The sequence below is a fragment of the Hyperoodon ampullatus genome (genome assembly GCF_949752795.1).
Source record: "Hyperoodon ampullatus genome assembly, chromosome: 5".
NCBI classification, from domain to species: Eukaryota; Metazoa; Chordata; class Mammalia; order Artiodactyla; family Ziphiidae; genus Hyperoodon; species Hyperoodon ampullatus.
In genome coordinates, this window is record NC_136918.1 from 117,415,618 (window position 1) to 117,433,641 (window position 18,024).

The 18,024-nt window shown below is 38.0% G+C and overlaps 1 protein-coding gene across 1 annotated transcript in view; it reads left to right on the top strand.

Annotated features, from left to right (window-relative positions):
• Positions 1 to 1,147: 1,147 nt before the first annotated feature.
• LOC307053089 (multidrug resistance-associated protein 1-like) overlaps positions 1,148 to 18,024 on the top strand; it is a gene marked incomplete at both ends in the record, with an annotated part of 85,812 nt that continues 68,935 nt past the window's right edge. The window contains 4 exons of the mRNA XM_079704385.1: positions 1,148 to 1,219; positions 6,834 to 6,895; positions 13,480 to 13,627; positions 14,351 to 14,493. Coding sequence (XP_079560511.1) covers positions 1,148 to 1,219; positions 6,834 to 6,895; positions 13,480 to 13,627; positions 14,351 to 14,493 — 425 coding nt within the window. The remainder of the gene's footprint in view (positions 1,220 to 6,833; positions 6,896 to 13,479; positions 13,628 to 14,350; positions 14,494 to 18,024) is intronic.

The window sequence follows — 18,024 nt, forward strand, 5'->3', positions numbered from 1 at the left end:
GAAAGCCAAATAAATGTTCTAAATATTCCCCAGTACTTTAATTCCATGAGGTATCGTTTGGTCTAATCCTCATGTAGACATTTTTGGTACCTCAGTTTGACCCATTCTGTGGGCAGGCTAAAACTCCCCGTAAGTAACGTCTTTTGAACACCTTTCTCAAAGATGCTGGCCTTTTCTTTTCCTATATACTAAATTCTTTCCATTTACCTCTAACATTAATTTCAAGAAGCAGACAGAATGTTCCTTGGTCCTGAAACATAATACAAACACAATACCCATCCTTGTAAAATTATCACATGGCCTTATCCTCATTTATACAGAATTCTTAAAATTACTCCCTCTTCTGTTATTTCACCTTCTTACTGAACTGAAACAAAGTATTTCATTAGACCATTAGACACATCTCATGGAAAGTGATTTGTTGCATACACCAATACTTATTTATACAAAGTTCATGATCCATCAATATTTATTAAAAGTCAAAATGCTATTCTTCTTAATTTTCATATCCCCCTTTATAAGTCATGTATTTCATTTAGTTCTTTGCTAATCCTATACTACGAAGTTTTCCCATTTATTACATAGCTTTTGATTAATTTGAAAAGTAAAATTTAGATTCCCTATACTGTTATTATTTTATAATACTAAGGGAAGCATTTCATTAGTTTCTAATTTTAAAGCCCTTGCAGTTTAGTTCACTCTGTAAAATTCTACTGACACCTGTTGTCCTTAATAGTCTTCTGTAGGGGACAGCTGTTAACACTGTTTGCAAACACCTAAATGTCATCCCAAGGAAGAAAAAGCTTTCTGCTTCTATTATAAAGGGACACATTTTCTAACAGAGCAACCCTGGAAATTGAGAAGCGAGAATTACCGAGTCAAGTGCAAATTCCCCCAAAGGCAGAGATCTTTGGCCTCTGCAGAAGGTCCCACTTCTTCCCACTCCGCCCCTCTCTTTCCTCCCTCCGTCCCCAGCCGCCGCCCAGGGCGCTCGCTGGAAGCGCTGGTGGAGGGTAGGGCGACAGACTCCCGGGCCGAGTGCTCGCGTCCTCCCACCTTCCAGGCGCCGAATTGACCATCCCCAGCCAAGAGAGGTGACAGCCGCGGACCTCTATCCGCTTCCGGTCGCCGGGAGCCCTCGCGGACCATGTTTTCCAGCTTGGGGAGGTGGAGCGCCAGCGGCTCCTACCAGCGGCTCCCCCGGGGCCCCAAGGCGCAGGTAAAACTTCTCGGTGGAGGTGCGGGAGGCGGGACGGTTTTATGGCAAATGTGGCGGCGAGCGGAAGCGGGGAGAGCTGATTGTCCAGACCCTGAAACGCGAACTGGTGTCTTAGATCCCTGTTTTTGTCGTGATCACACAGGGACAGCACAGACTCAGACAGACGCGCACGCGCACACACACACACACACAGACACACACACACAGTCGGGAGAGCTGAGATCAGACCCCAGGATGGTGTGAAACTTCAGCCAGCGCGATCTCAGTCAAGGTGGCTGCTGGAGGAGAGAAAGCAGCATCTCTGAAGGTCTAAGTGACTCCCCTGTTTGCAAACAGAAGCAAACATTTGAGAAAGGAATGAATGGACCTGACTTCGGCTAAAGGAGTAGAGGTTGGGATAGGACTCTAAAACCAGTGATAGAGCCCGTTAAAACCACAGGAGAGATCTGGGATAAATAAACTCTTGTGTGTCAACTGACATGGTATTGACACTGAGGCCTGGGGCAAATCCAAAAACTGTAGACATTTGACTGTGCCTTGCTACCCTCCCCCCTGGCCCCCATAACACGTGCTCCTTGCACAATAGAAGTCATGTGCTAAGGCAGTAGTACAGGGAAATGAACCCTGCAGTTGTGTATCAGGAGCAATTTCCCTAATAAAAATTCTCTTTGTTTTACTTCTCATCACCTCACAAGACCGGGTCTTAGAACTAGCCCTTAACACATGTAGTTCTGTAGTACTAAAAAGGAAAAAAAAAAAAAAAATTCAGATTCAGATTTCAGAGGACCTTGTTCTAATCCTGGCTTTTGTTAGTAACTCCAAGTGTCAAATGAATATGACAGCTATTCTTCTGATTATGTATTAAACTATAAATTTCTTTAAAAGTAAAGCAAATTATATTTAAATCTATAAAATATAGGCATTGAATAAGTCCCTTAAAAATGTGCAAGCGCTCCACCAGGACAATATACCTTTTTTTATTTTAGACGTGGCAGGCTTAATCAGGTAAACTGGTTTAACATCATTAGTCTAACCACAGAGGTGGCCAAAGGCAGTGAAACACAAATAGGTGGGGTGGGAAATTATAAAACTCAAACAATTCCCTCACCCCAAATTCTAGTGGATTCTTCCTCTAAGATTCCAACAATGTTTATTTCCTTGACTATTACTCAACCTCAATAGCTTTATGGACCAAGAATCCATTTAGGCAAGATTGAAAATACTCATTTTCTATTTGTTATTTCTGTGATGCCAAGTTTAAAAAAAATTGATGGCTTCAAAGCATGTTGAAAACCTTGTATGATTACATTTCATTGCTGAGACTTTATATTTTTGACATAATAGATCTCAGATAAAAATCTCAACCTGACCTGTAAGCCAGGAACTTGACCTTCTGATTGAATTTCTAGGGCTGGCATAGTGACCCATGAATACAAAACCTCTAAAAATGTTTATTGGCAGTGTTTAACATTCATTCATTCATATATTCATTCATCTAAAACATGTTATGAGCTGGGTCCTGGAAATATAAAGGTAGATCAAACATAGTTTCTGTCCTCCAGAGAAACTAAGTCTAGCAGGAGAGAAGCACCTGTAGGCAAATGATTGGATAGTCAGGTAAGAGTGAGGGTAAATTCAGAGAGGGCAGATCTGAAGAGCCTTTAAACTATGGTAACACAGCAACAAGAATCTGAGCATTGGAGGTTGGGATGGAGGAGAGGAATGACCAAAGGCAATAAATGCTACAGAGGATTGGACCACAAGTAAGATGTAGCCAGGAGACGTGAAGTACAGGAAGTGGACAAGAAGAAAGGTGTTTCTAAGCAGCAGCAAACAGCAACAGTGTGTAACAGGTAGAGCTGAGGGTGTAAAATTATGACTGGAAAATAGAATGAATTTACTGGATCCAATCCAGTGTCTTATAGTTCTCAGTTGGAGGACTTTGGGCAAGTTTTTTTTAAACTCTAGGCCTGAGTTTCCTCTTCTATAAAATGGGGATGACAAAAATAGTCCCACCACAAAGACATGTTACATTTAATAATATAATTAGTACAGAATCTGGCACAGAATAAATGATTAAGAAACCTAAGTTCTTTTTGCTTTCTAGATGTTTTCCCTTCTCCATGGGCCTGTGCAGACACTTTCCCATAATTTCCTTCACGATTCCCAGGACCCTCCTTTAATACCCACAAGGAAAGCACCTGAAGTTAGTGGTTATGAGGTATTGTTAACTGTAGCAATCACACCACATCCTCAGGAGGCCGCATCTCAAGGTTGAACCCAAAGGAGATTGAGAGCCACACATTTCACTAAATCCTGGACCCAAGCTATGCCGTGGGCTAAACTTTCTGCTCCTGCATCATAATTCAGAAATAACAGGACCACCATTCAAGTGAAAATTGCCCATAAGTCATTAATATTAAGGTGTGTTTATGGGATGCCTACTATATGCCCAGTGGTAGTTAAGTACAAAGATAATAAAATAGCTTAGAAAACAAAGGCCTGTAGTGGGCCTGAGGAGATGAAAAAAATGAGAAATCATTTGGTGTCAGTTACATCTGCAGAGGAAGTGCTGTCAGAGTGAGAATAGATGAGTTAGAAGGATTGCAAAATGGCCAATGGAGCAGATGGGGGTAAATTAGAACATTGGAAGATACTGTCAGAATTGTCATATCCTGGTTTTTAACATAGATGTTGCTTTGCAGCAATATATCAATAAGGAACTCAGTGAGACCCATGTTATGAATTCAGTAATTATTTATTGAGAAGTCATTTATACATTCTTGGTGCTTGGTAAGGCTTAATTACATTTACCAGATATTTTACCTGCCTGCCATTTCTTCTGGGAGGTAAATATGCTTGGAATTCACTGTAATAAATTCAGTATAAGATGCCTGGCCCACATTTAAGGAGGCTATTTACCAGAGGACTCAAAGAGCCTCGTATAAGATGCTTTCACATGGAAAATGGGCCTAGAGCAAATATTAAATCAAATACGCAGTTTTTGGCTTCCCTGGTAGCGCAGTGGTTGAGAGTCCGCCTGCCGATGCAGGGGACATGGGTTCGTGCCCCGGTCCAGGAAGATCCCACATGCCATGGAGCGGCTGGGCCCGTGAGCCATGGCCGCTGAGCCTGCACGTCGGGAGCCTGTGCTCCGCAACGGGAGAGGCCACAACAGTGAGAGGCCCGTGTACCGCAAAAAAACAAACAAACAAAAAAACCCCACAAATACCCAGTTCTTGACCTGCTAAAGTAACCTTGTCTAGTAGCTTTGCAAGATTTTGGCCCTGAAAACAACAACCTTTTTTATTTAGCTAATGATTCTCTGGACCAGCTAGATCGTGTCCTGGTTTGGGTTAGCTTGGCTGATCTCTGCTGAGCTCTATCAGGCATGTGCTATCAGCTGGAGAGTTGGCTGGTGGCTGGATAATGTAGGACCAATTTCCTCATGTGTCTGGCAGTTTTCAAGCTGTTGGCCAGGATGACCAGATGAGAGCCTTGGTTCTCCTCCATGTGGTCTCTCATCCTCCAGGAGGTTAGCTGGGTCTCAGTCATGTGGTTCACTCAGGGTTCCAAGCATAGTAAGCCTCTTGAAGCTTAGAGTTGGAGTTCTCTTAATGTCACTCCTGTTGCACTGTCATAATCAGAACAAGAAGCAATGCCAGCCCAGATTCAAGAAGTGGGAAATAGGGTCTGTCTCTTGATGGGAAAAGCTGCAAAGAATTTGTAGTCATTTGTAGTCAGCCACAGAAATATATGTAATTTGGATGAGAATACAATCTTCACATTGGTGGCCAGTTATCAAATTGGCAACTCCCTGTAAAATAAAATGTGACTTCCAGGTTAATCAGAGAGTTTTCAGAACATTTTCCCCACTGATATATGCATTGATACTTATTTTCCAAATAATATGTTTGGTTACAAGAGTTATGACAGTTTTATAGTTCACATGTTTGAGTGGTTATTTGGGGCCACCATGTGATAAATGTTTTACGTTTGTCACAGCATTTACTTCTTGAAACAATCATATAAGGATAGACACCAGTTTGCTAAATTAGAGTTTACCCTTGAACAACACAGAGGTTAAGGGTGCCGAGCCTCACTGAAGTCGAAAATTCACATGTAACTTATAGTCGGCTTTCCATATATGCTGTTCCTCCACATCCAAAGCTCCTCATCCACAGATTCAAACAACCCCTGATTGTGTAGTACTTACTATTGAAAGCAATCCAAATGTTCAAATCCATGCAGTTCAAACTCATGTTGTTCAAGGGTCAACTCTATGTGTGTGTGTGTGTGTGTGTGTGTGTGTGTACACACACACATATATATTTCTTCAAAGATTTAGAGTATACTGTTTGCTATAACTAAGAGAACAGAATTGGAGTGAGTATTATGTTTTCTCCTCTATAGTCGGGACATTTTACTGTATAGGATGAAACACTGTTTCACTCATTACGTCTAGTATCAGAATTTTAAAAAATGTGGTAGGGGGCTTCCCTGGTGGTGCAGTGGTTGAGAGTCCGCCTGCCAATGCAGGGGACACAGGTTCGTGCCCCGGTCCAGGAAGATCCCACATGCCGCGGAGCGGCTAGGCCCGTGAGCCATGGCCGTTGAGCCTGCGCGTCCGGAGCCTGTGCTCTGCAACGGGAGAGGCCACAACAGTGAGAGGCCCGTGTACGGCAAAAAAAAAAAAAAAAAAAAAAATGTGGTAAACACTTTTTGAATATGAAGTCAGAACTGAATTAGAGAAGATCAATGAAAAAATTGTTAAATATGGGACAATTTCTAAGAATGAAATTTAATATTGTGATTAGTTTAACTTTTTAAAAGACACAGATTGATGCTGACCTTAAAAATGTAAAATTATGACTTTTGAGAACTTCCCTTTTAAACCCCTCCTCTTTTGGTTGAACTCACCAGGTCAATGGGAAGAATTTTATGGAACTATTATAACCTCCCCAAACAATATGCAATAGTGATAAATATATAATTGTGTGTATATTTATACATTTATACAAATTATGTAATTAAACACTTATGCAGAAGTTAGTAAACCAAATGCCTGTTATAGTCTATTATTTTTCTATTTTTCAGAAGAAAGCCAAAACTGTTTTTAATTTAAAAACAGTTAAATTAATTAAACAATTAAAATGTTTTAAATTTAGCTTATACATATATGTAAGCTAAATTATGTGTGTATATATGTATTCATATACATAAGCATTTGCATACATATATACACAGTCATAAGTTCAAGGAGCTATGTATATTATATATGTATATATATGTGTGTATATATAAAGAGAGAGAAAGAGAGAGGAAGTAATGGGAATTTTAGAAATAATTTTCCTTTTCTACATGGTTTCTTGCTATGTAAGCAGTTGTAATGTTGGGAGAAATCTTAATATTCATCTAGTGCAACCACTGTCCAAGAATATCTTAATTGTATTCCTTAAAGATTATGATATCAACGTAGCTGAAACATAAATGATTTCATGTCTACTCTTCCACTTGCTGACAAAGATTTTTCAAATGTAAAATAAAGACATTTTCTTCATACAATAGTTGTTTTATATATATATATTTTGTTTTGTTTTGTTTTGTTTTTTAGAAATGCAGTCCAGAGAAAAGTGCTTCATTCTTCAGTAAGATGACCTATTCCTGGTTTAGCAGGTAGGAATTTTACTAATTTATCTGTAGTATACCACACTGAGGAAGATTCCAAGAGAAATGACACTTACATATTATTCCTTTAATCTAAGTATGAATATTTTTACAAAATAACTTTGTAAAGGTTTTCTTCTCATATTATTTATTACAAAAAAATCACATATAGTAACATACTAAATAGTTCCACAGGTAAGACTACTAATACTCCTGTAATAAGGCTGCCCCTTTATAGGATCTGTATCCCTGTTAGCACTGGGGAAGGGCAAAAAAAAAAAGAAAAAAGTATATATATATATATATATATATATATATATATATATATATATATATATATATATATATAATATATATCCATCAAATATGTTACCCACTTTATACATTTTATTTCATTTAATTCTGCCGTATGTCCTATGAGATAGGCTTTAACAGATGAGAAAATCTGAGGCTTAGGAAGAGGAAGTAACTTGTCCATTGATACCCATGTAGGAGCACACTGACCTGTTAGAAGTCAGTTTTTTTTAGTTCATGTTTCACATTTTTGTTTGTTCATTTCATTATTCTATTCTTTACTGGAAATGCTCCCATATATACTTATGTATACTACTATTACAACACACAATCATTTTTGTAAGACATATAATGTGATTATTCTCAGAGTAATTCATCTGTAATGTGTGATGAAGGCTTTAACACAAGAGTTACATCATATTAAATAAGAAGAGTTGATGTTTTTCTAATTTTATAAATTCAGCTTTCTTTAGAAATGTATTTATTTTCCCCACAGAAATTTTATGATAATATGAAACTAAGTTTATCATCTTAATGCTTCTTGATCTTTAGTTGGTAGAAACAAAATTGCCCAATTTCATCTACAAATATGTTCTCAAAAGTAGCCAAATAGTGTAAAAAAAAAAGAAAAAAGAACAGTTTGGTTGCATACTAGAAGCCCTACATTATGCTGACTTTTAAAAATGCAGACATAAATGACCTAGATCCTGTCTTCCAGGAATTCAGAGTAGAATTAGAAAGATTAAGAAGTACAGTATCAATTACCCAAAAAGGCAAAAGGCAGTATAAACATGATGGAGAAACAATTTTCAGGAGTGTCATCTAACCAAGTTTGCACAGTTTGGGAGGGTCACTGACTGTAGATCAGTAGTTGAAGCCATGAGCATGATTGAGATCATCCAGAAGGAGAGCCTATTGAATAGGATGAACAAACAGTACATTGGGAATTCTCAGTATTTAAACAGTGAGAGAAGGGGGAATCTACAAAGGAAGCTAAGTACTCAGAATATGAGAGACAAACCAAAGAAAGCATGTGATTGCAAGCTAGGGAAACTGTCAAAAAAGGAGAAATATAAAGTAACCAATAGGGCTAAATACTGAAAAGGGGTAAATTGAAATAAGAGCTGAGTATATCCTCCATTGTAAAGATGATTGGTGATTTTTATGAAAGCTGTTGAAGTAGAAAACTGGTATACTTGATGAGCAAATAATTGGGCAGAAGAGGTTGAATTATGATAAGAATTCCAAGTTATACAAATATAGGAATCACTTAAAGAGGATGGCAAAAATTGTACACCAATATGCTATATTAAGTTATGCACTAGAAAAAAATAAAGGTTAAATAGAAATATAAATGTAAATGTGGGCTATTTACAGTTAACAATTTTGAATTTTCAAATTTGTGTATGTGTAGATATGTTTTCCAAACCTGAGCTCTGTCTCATCCATGAATTGAGAGAGTGATGTCTACACTGGCTTTAAAAATGTCAGACTGTCATTTTTTTGGTGGGGGGAGTGTGGATTTTTCTTTCCATTTTATTTTCATGCTTTGCCTTTTAAAAAAATCACTGAGGAGGCTTCCCTGGTGGCGCAGTGGTTGAGAGTCTGCCAGCCGATGCAGGGGATGGGGGTTCGTGCCCTGGTCCGGGAAGATCCCACATGCCGCAGAGCGGCTGGGCCCGTGAGCCATGGCCGCTGAGCCTGCGCATCCGGAGCCTGTGTTCCTCAACGGGAGAGGCCACAACAGTGAGAGGCCCGCGTACCGCAAAAAAAAAAAAAAAAAAAAAAATCACTGACATTGCCCTTGTCAGATTCCATACACAATTTTGTATCCTGCTTTTCAAATATACCATTATAATAAGTTTTTTCTTTCTTTTTTAAATTAATTTTTATTAGAGTATAGTTGCTTTGCAATGTTGTGTTAGTTTCTAATGTATAGCAAAGTGAATCAGCTATACGTTTACATATATCCCCTCTTTTTTGGATTTCCTTCCCATTTAGGTCACCACAGAGCACTGAGTAGAGTTCCCTGTGCTACACAGTTGGTTCTCATTAGTTACCTGTTTTATACATAGTTATCAGAGTGTCATTTTTAAGTCACAGACTATCACAGAATGTGAAAGATGCAAATAATTTTAAGTAAATGTACTTTAAAACTTTTATATCAAGTTATAAAAACTATATGCATTTATATTAAATATTACAAACACCATTTTAGGAGGCCTAAAGGAAAAAGCTGAAATTAAATGTAATAAGCAAGATAAAACATAGCAAATTTTAAAATATGGCAACCCAATAGCTTGAAGTCCATATCTTAGATCAAATAGGCAATAAGGTATAATTTTTGAAAATCGCATTTATTTTCTGTTTAAATTTAACATCTCAGCACTAGATAGGAGATATTTTCATGGCATGTCATTATTCTGAAACTATCATTGGCATTAACCTAATGTGGTTTCTTATCTGGTGATCAAACAATTACAGCTGAAATATAGCTATTGTTTAAGAGAATGTCTCTTTGAAGACAGTGGTTTATTGTGTTCTCAGATCTGTTCTTTGAGTTACAGAATGAAGTCAGAAATTATTTCCTAGACCAAATTCAAGCTCCCATAATTATATGAATAATTCAATTAAAATGTACTCAGATGATACAAACAATTAGCAAATTATATGCTTATGAGCCTTAATCCCTAAGGCAGTAGCTGTCTAGATCATGTTGATGATCAAGTATGAAGCTTATGAAAGCTTTATTAGCAAATATAATGTCATCAGTGTATAATAATCATGGTCATAGAATAATCCCCTTGACATACACGGAAAAATCTAGTTAAAGTTCTTATAGGTCACAGTTGAGTTATAATTTTAACCAGGGATACACTATTCAATCTGTCCTACCTTTTGCTCACATATTAATAAAACTTGTACATTTCCTAACTTTGTCCTATCCTACGATTTTTGTACAGACTGTCTTGCCTTTTCCCATTACACAATCACCCCTTTCCAGAAATGTTTAAAAATGTAATTAGCGGGCTTCCCTGGTGGCACAGCGGTTGAGAGTCCACCTGCCGATGCAGGGGACATGGGTTTGTGCCCCGGTCCGGGAAGATCCCACGTGCCGTGGAGCGGCTAGGCCCGTGAGCCATGGCCGCTGAGCCTGCGCGTCTGGAGCCTGTGCTCCGCAACGGGAGAGGTCATAACAGTGAGAGGCCCGTGAACCCAAAAAAGAAAAAAAAAATGTAATTAGAAATAATGAAAATGATGATGCTACTGTATATCTATACTTTCCAAGTATTCAATTATTACTCATCTACAAAATTTACTTTTCATCCCATCCTCCTACCCAACTGCCACTGGTTTACTACCTTTAACATCAGTTGGATGAGATACTTATGCACACTTGTTAATGTTAAATACACTCAGAATTCTCTCTAATGTAACAAAATTGAATGCAGAGTAAAAATATTACACTTAATGACACTGTCTGCCTTTGGTTAAGTTAGCACTGGTGTATATCACATTTAAATTTTTATTTATTTATTTATTTATTTTTGGCTGTGTTGGGTCTTCTTTTCTGTGTGTGGGCTTTCTCTAGTTGTGGCGAGCGGGGGCCACTCTTCATCGCGGTGCGCGGGCCTCTCTTGTTGCGGAGCACAAGCTCCAGACACGCAGGCTCAGTAGTTGTGGCTCACGGGCCTTGTTGCTCCGCGGCAAGTGGGATCTTCCCAGACTAGGGCTCGAACCCGTGTCCCCTGCATTGGCAGGCAGATTCTCAACCACTGCGCCACCAGGGAAGCCCTATCACATTTAAAAACCTGTGGCCAGTCCCTAGAGTTCCTGCTGTTTAACCATCTGTAAAAATGGGAAATTAATATTGCTCTGCATGCTGTAGAGAGGTGTATCAAAGTAGTTTAAGTGAATGTACTTTGAAAAGAAATATCAATCTAAAAAACACAAGGTGAATGTAAGTACCTTTATTATTGCTTTAGGACTAAAGTCCACAAGTTTGTGGGACCTGGTGCATGCTCCATTTCACTCATTGGGAGGGTCAACTATTGGTCCTAGTTGCTTCTCCAAAGCTGCTTCATCAATTGATTTAAAGAAACACCACTTCCTCTTTTCCTAGATGTTTATGTGTAAAAGTTAGACCAGAAGAGAGTGAAAGAGGTGGAAGAAGCACACACCTGGCAAAAGGGAAGTCACAGCCGAATCCAAATACACCACAATCAATTCAGCTTACGTGTCACTTTTAGATGCTGCATTATTTGGAGACTCAGCATGAAAGCCAGGGGTCACTTACGCCCGTGAACTGAAACCACTGAGTTTTGCACAGTTCTAACTCAAAATGCTGAAGGAGAAATGTTATTAAAAATGCTTTTGTGAAAATCAATGCAATCTTATTTTGAAAATGAATATTTATTTTGTGGAACAGAATAGAAGGACTTAATATGACATAAAAGTAGTTTATTGCTTAATATGTTTTTAAAAGTGCACTGAAGGAAGTTGTCCAGCATATTGAGACAACAGAAACATGATTATGGAAGGTACTTTCTTAGTACATTTAAACCTTTTTGTTAAATATTAATCATAATATGATATTAGACAGTGCAATAAAAATAAAATTGAATCCAGTGGAGACTGGTTACCTCAGGGTTTAAATCCATCCGAGGGTCAATCAGTTCAGATAGTTCAGTAACAATGACAATGAAAGCAGTTCCAATTTGGAGTAGTGTAATACTTTGTTATGGTCTCTTGGACTAATATACTTTGTAATGGAAAAAACTGAAGCTATAGAGTCAGAAGGCCTGGGTTTAAATGGTAGTTTAATTTCTTATTGAACGAGTCATGTCATCAAGCCCAAAACTGAGTATATCTGAACTATATTACTTAGCAGTGTGTTTGGCTTCAGGTAACAGAATAGCCAAATAATAATAGCTTAAATAAATATGTATTTATTTTCTTATGGTATTGGGTAGTTCACCAGCAGGGAATAGGCTGGTGAGCTACCTCAGAAATGTTATCAAGGACCCAGGCTTTTTCTATCTTTCCACCCTCCATTTCTAGTATTTGGCTTTTCACCCATGGTGGCAAAGATGGCTTCTCCATCTCAGACCATTATGTCTTCAGTACAGGGAGGAAGGAGGAAGGTGCAGGAATAGGAAGGCAAGCATTTTCTCCTTTTGAAGTTTTGTGTCTTTTTTTTTTTGGCCACGTGGCCCGGCTTGCAGGATCTCAGTTCCCCCACCAGGGATTGAACCCGGGTCACGGCAGTGAGAGTGTGGACTCCTAACCACTAGGCCACCAGGGAACTCCCTGTTTTGTGTCTTCTATTGAAAAAGAAAGTTCTCCTCAGTAGACTTTTGTTTAGATTTCCTTAGCCATAACTGAGTTATATTATTTAATGCTAAGCAAAAAAGTAATGAGATTACCAGGACTGATTTAGGTCAATCATAGATCATAACTCTGTGGCTGGAATAAGGACTTTCTCTGAGTTCAAGAGGTTTTCAAATGAATAAATATCAAATTCCAGTTAGTAGGAAGAGATGAGGCAGAAGGGATGGGTGTAAGGTAAATATAAATCATTGTTTGCCACAATAACGTTCGTGGTATAACTAGAACATGCACCTTTGTTTGCATGGGAAAATCTCAGTTTAGACCCATTGTTTTTGCATAATTACTCACCATGTACTCTGGGGCAAGCTTTTTGAATGGAGGAACGTGGAAGTACTAAGAGGCTGGCAGTATCTTACCGTACTTATTAAGGCATCAGCTCCCAAATGGCTCTGTGACATTGACTCATATGCTATGGATCAAAGTAAGTCATATGGCCAAGGCCTAAGTTTGTGGGGCAGATACAGCTACTCCACTTGGACATTCTGTAAAGTCAAGTGTCAAAGGGTATATATAGTCCCAGCAGAGGATGGATCCATTTCTCTTCTGATACAAGCCTAAAAAGCAAATATGGGTTTTGGCGTGAATACCTTACTGTGAAAGTTAGCTATTTAAATTTCAGTAAGGGAGGTAGGGTAGGTGGGTGTCTCCAGTATGAGATGAGTAAATGAAGTTAGTGTTTCACTGAATAATTGGATATCTAAACAACCCTGTTAAAAGCTACAAAGGATTATTATACATTATTGAACTCCAGGATAGAGTTGTATGATTTTTCAAACACACTCTCTAGTCATTCCAACCTGATCAATAAAATAATTTATAAATCAAGAAGTCAAGCAAATGTGTGCAAAATTAGTTTTAACTTTATTGTTGGTTTTGCTGAATTGTTTACCTTGCTCTTTCATTTTTAGAATAATTATTTTAGGCTATAAAAAACCTTTGGAAAGAGAAGATCTTTTCGAACTAAATGAAAGTGATTCCTCCTATATTGTGTGTCCCATCTTTGAAAAACAATGGAGGAAGGAAGTTTTAAAGAATCAAGAGAGGCAAAAAGTAAAGGTAATTAATTATTAAATTCTTAATACTTAATTAAAAAACTAGTAAAGCTTGTTCCAAATATGAGGTATCAATATAGAAAATCCCTTAAATATGTGAAATAACAAGCCATTTCTATAAGTATAATTGGTTGTCATTGCAGCTAATTTCTGTCATCAAATTATTAAGCATCTCCTCCCTTCAAAGCTCAGGAGCAAATGTGTTGATATGTATATAATTTTTGGCATCTCACCAATATCTTTCCTCATCCATCATGGCAAAGATGGTCTGCATATCTCAGAGAATCATGTCTGTTGGTCAAAGTAAGTCATGTAGTGACCAAGGCCAAAGCTTGTGGGGCAGGGATAGGTTCTCCACATATAGCATGATACACACACACACACACACACACACACACATATGAATATATATATAGTCTTTAGACTTCTCAAAAAGAAAATATAATTTGAAGATAAAAACTATTATTTAAACAGTTTCAAAACTCACAAAAGGGATAAAATAAAATATTTTTCCACTTATGCCACGTGGTATAAATAATACCATGTGGTTTGGAGACATACCATACCAATGATATGGGCCATATTTTCAAGTTTAGCTGAATTTATTCTTTTTTTGTTGCTTTACTATCTTTGGAGTACAATACTAATTTTATGGTTAGTTTATATATATTTTATATATTAGTTCTGTTCCCTTTTCACATTGTTTTTATTTTCTTTAATTATGTAGTCATCTTTTCATAAAGAGGCACATACCAGGAAACCATCTCTACTCCGTGCATTGTGGAACACCTTTAAGTTTGTCCTGATTCAAGTTGCTTTATTCAAAGTGTTTGCTGATGTTTTGTCCTTCACTAGCCCACTCATAATGAAGTAAGTTGAAGTCTTGTTTTTTCTTCTTTCCACAGGAAAATGATAAGCAAATCATTCACTAAAAAAGAGTGAGATAGGTCCCAATTACAAATTTTATTTAGAATACAGGCAGTCTATTACGTTTGCCTGTGATATGAATGTGAATTATGATACTATAGTGAGTAATTACTGAAACCTACCATGTACTAAGCACTGTTCTAAAATCTTTATATTAATTATCTTATTTAATCTTTACAACAATCCTATGATGTAGGAAGTAATATTGTACCCACTATCACAATGCAGAAACCAAGAAATTCTAGTACTTTGCCTAAGATCATACAGCTAGAAAATGCCAGAGTTACAATTCAAATCTAGGAAGTCTGGCTTGAGTATATGTTTAGAAAATGAAAGGACACATACCTCTACTATTTTTCTTAGCTGTGGACTTTTGGGAATTGAAATTTATCAGCCAAGGTAACAATATATAAATATATATAAATATTTATGTATGTGTATATTATGTGTACACATAGAGAGAAAAAAATTAAAGAATTTCTATAATATTTCTATAGTATCTATATGCAAGGATTCATGGGCAGACATTAAAAGTGAGTCCTTGACTATATGCTACTTTTTTCAAGGGGACATTGCCTTACCTCTGCCTGTCATATGAAGGAAATGCAAGAAAACATTTTTTTATGAACTAAAAATTATATTTTTTGTTTTGAATAAGTTTTCAAGTTGGAGTTTTTAAGAAACATTTAATGCATGAAAATAGAATTAACACTGAGTTGCCTGGATCCCAAATAATATTCAGGCACATATTTATCCAATATTTATTAAGCACCTACTACATGCCAAACTATTCTAAGTAGACCATGGGGATAGAGCAAAAATCCAAAAGTCCCTGCTCCATTGACACTGAGAAGGGAGAGATAAATAATCAAATGAATAAATGTAAATTGTATTAAGAAGTAATCAGTGCTAAGGAAAGCAAAGTGCAGCAAGGCAATAGGGTAGGGAATACCAGTCTGGGGAACTGGAAGTTGTTTTTTTCTGTGAGGTGATTAGGGAGGACATTTGTTATAAGGTGATATTTGAACAAAGTTCTGAAGGAAGTTAGGGAGGAAGCCGAGACCATATTTGTTGCAAATAGGAAGCACAGGTAGGGCTAAAGCCATGAGGCAGCAGTGTGCTTGGTGTCTTTGAGGACCCTTAGAAGGCAAGTGAGGCTGGAGCAGGGAAGCTGAGAGGTCAGAAAAGGAAAGTGATAAGACTGAGGTCAGAAAGATTTGGGGGCTGGAAAAGATTTTGAAGGGCCTTATGGGACGTGATATATTAGAAGGGAAACCTTTGAAAGATTTTGAGCATAGAATGATATGATTAGACTTCAGTTTTACAGGAATCTCTCTAGCTGCTGCACAGAGAATAAAGTAGAGCAAGAGTGGAAGAAGGAACAGCTAAGATAATCCAGGCAAAAGTCAATGATGGCTTCAACTAGGTTGTAGCAATGAAGGTGATAAGTGCTCAGCTTCTGGCCTTATTTTAAAGGTAGAGCCAACATAATGCACTGATAGATTGAACATAGGTTGAGAGAGGAAGAAAGGAGTCAAGGATGGCTCCCGAGTTTCTGTTAAATCACAAGGTAAATGAGTTACCATTTATGGAAGGTATGGAAGTCTCAGGAAAGAGTCAAGTAGGGAGTGGAATTTGCTAAATTTGAAATATGTATTAGCCATTCTGCAGAAAAGAATTAAAATAGCAGACCTGACTGCTGTCTTTTGGAAGGCCTGTTTATAGGGCTGGCCTTTGGCTGGCTGTTGGAACTTGAATTTCAGGGGGGTTCCCACTACCTTAACTGATAGGAGTGGTGCAGTATGTCCAGACTGTTTATACAGTCAACGTGGTCCATGCTGAATACCTGCTTTCCTTCTGGGAGTCTGGAATTTAGGCAGGTGTTAGGAAGAGGGTGCCCTGGATGCTGAGTCTTTAAAGGGCTTCCCTGGTGGACAACATTTCACATATTTGCCACAACTAGCCGCTGGGAGAATTTAGAGAGTTCTCTGTGACTCTACTGAGAGAAGACTTTTTGAAGCTTGTACCTGTTTTCCCCTAGACTTCACCCCATTCACCTTTTCTCTTTGTTAATTTGGTTTTACATCCTTTCACCATAATAATTAATAGTCATGGATATGACTATAAGCTGAGTCTTAAAAGTTGTTCTAATGAATCATTTAACAAGGGAGTGGTCTTGGGGATCCCTGACAGACATTTAGGTAAAAAGTTTGAATGAGCAATCGTCTACATAAGTTTGGAGTTAGGAAAGATATTGGCTAGAGTGATAAATTTGGGAACTGTTCCAAATTAGACTAGGTATATCAAGCTACTGTTCTGGATGAGCTCACCTTAGTTACAGTGAAGGGAAGTAAAGATGTCCACACAAAAAATCACAAGCTTTTACAGTGTGTAGAGGTGGTGAAGACAGGGAAAACCATCAAAAGATAGTGAGAAGGAGTGGCTGGAGCAGAGAGAGGAGAACCGAAAGAGAATGGTGTTAAGGAATCCAAGGGCAGAAGCTGTTTTATTGCTATCAGAAAACTGTTTCTGTTGTTTTTACCCCAGAGTCTCTATTTGGTTCCCTTGTCTACAAACATATAAGCCAATTGTCTCCTGGATTAACTGTCCCCTCCTCCCGCAGACAAAATAACAGATGTCTCATTCCCCCTGCCTCTGCCACTCAGCTCTGAATATCCCAGTTATTTTTATTTTTATTTTATTTTATTTTTTTATTATAATTAGTTTCTGCTTTATAACAAAGTAAATCAGTCATACATATACATCTGTTCCCACATCCCTTCCCTCTTGCGTCTCCCTCCCTCTCACCATCCCTATCCCACCCCTCCAGGTGGTCACAAAGCACCGAGCTGATCTCCCTGTGCTCTGCGGCTGCTTCCCACTATCTATCTACCTTACGTTTGGTAGTGTATATATGTCCATGCCTCTCTCTCGCTTTGTCACAGCTTACCCTTCCCCCTCGCCATATCCTCAAGTCCATTCGCAAGTAGGTCTGTGTCTTTATTCCTGTTTTACCCCTAGGTTCTTCATAACATTTATTTTCTTAAATTCCATATATATGTGTTAGCATACGGTATTTGTCTTTCTCTTTCTGACTTACTTCACTCTGTATGACAGACTCAAGGTCTATCCACCTCATTACAAATGGCTCAATTTCATTTCTGTTTATGGCTAAATAATATTCCATTGTATATATGTGCCACATCTTTTTTATCCATTCATCCGATGATGGACACTTAGGTTGTTTCCATCTCCGGGCTATTGTGAATAGAGCTGCAATGAACATTTTGGTACATGTCTCTTTTTGAATTATGGTTTTCTCAGGGTATATGCCTAGTAGTGGGATTGCTGGGTCATATGGTAGCTCTATTTGTAGTTTTTTAAGGAACCTCCATACTGTTCTCCATAGTGGCTGTACCAATTCACATTCCCACCAGCAGTGCAAGAGTGTTCCCTTTTCTCCACACCCTCTCC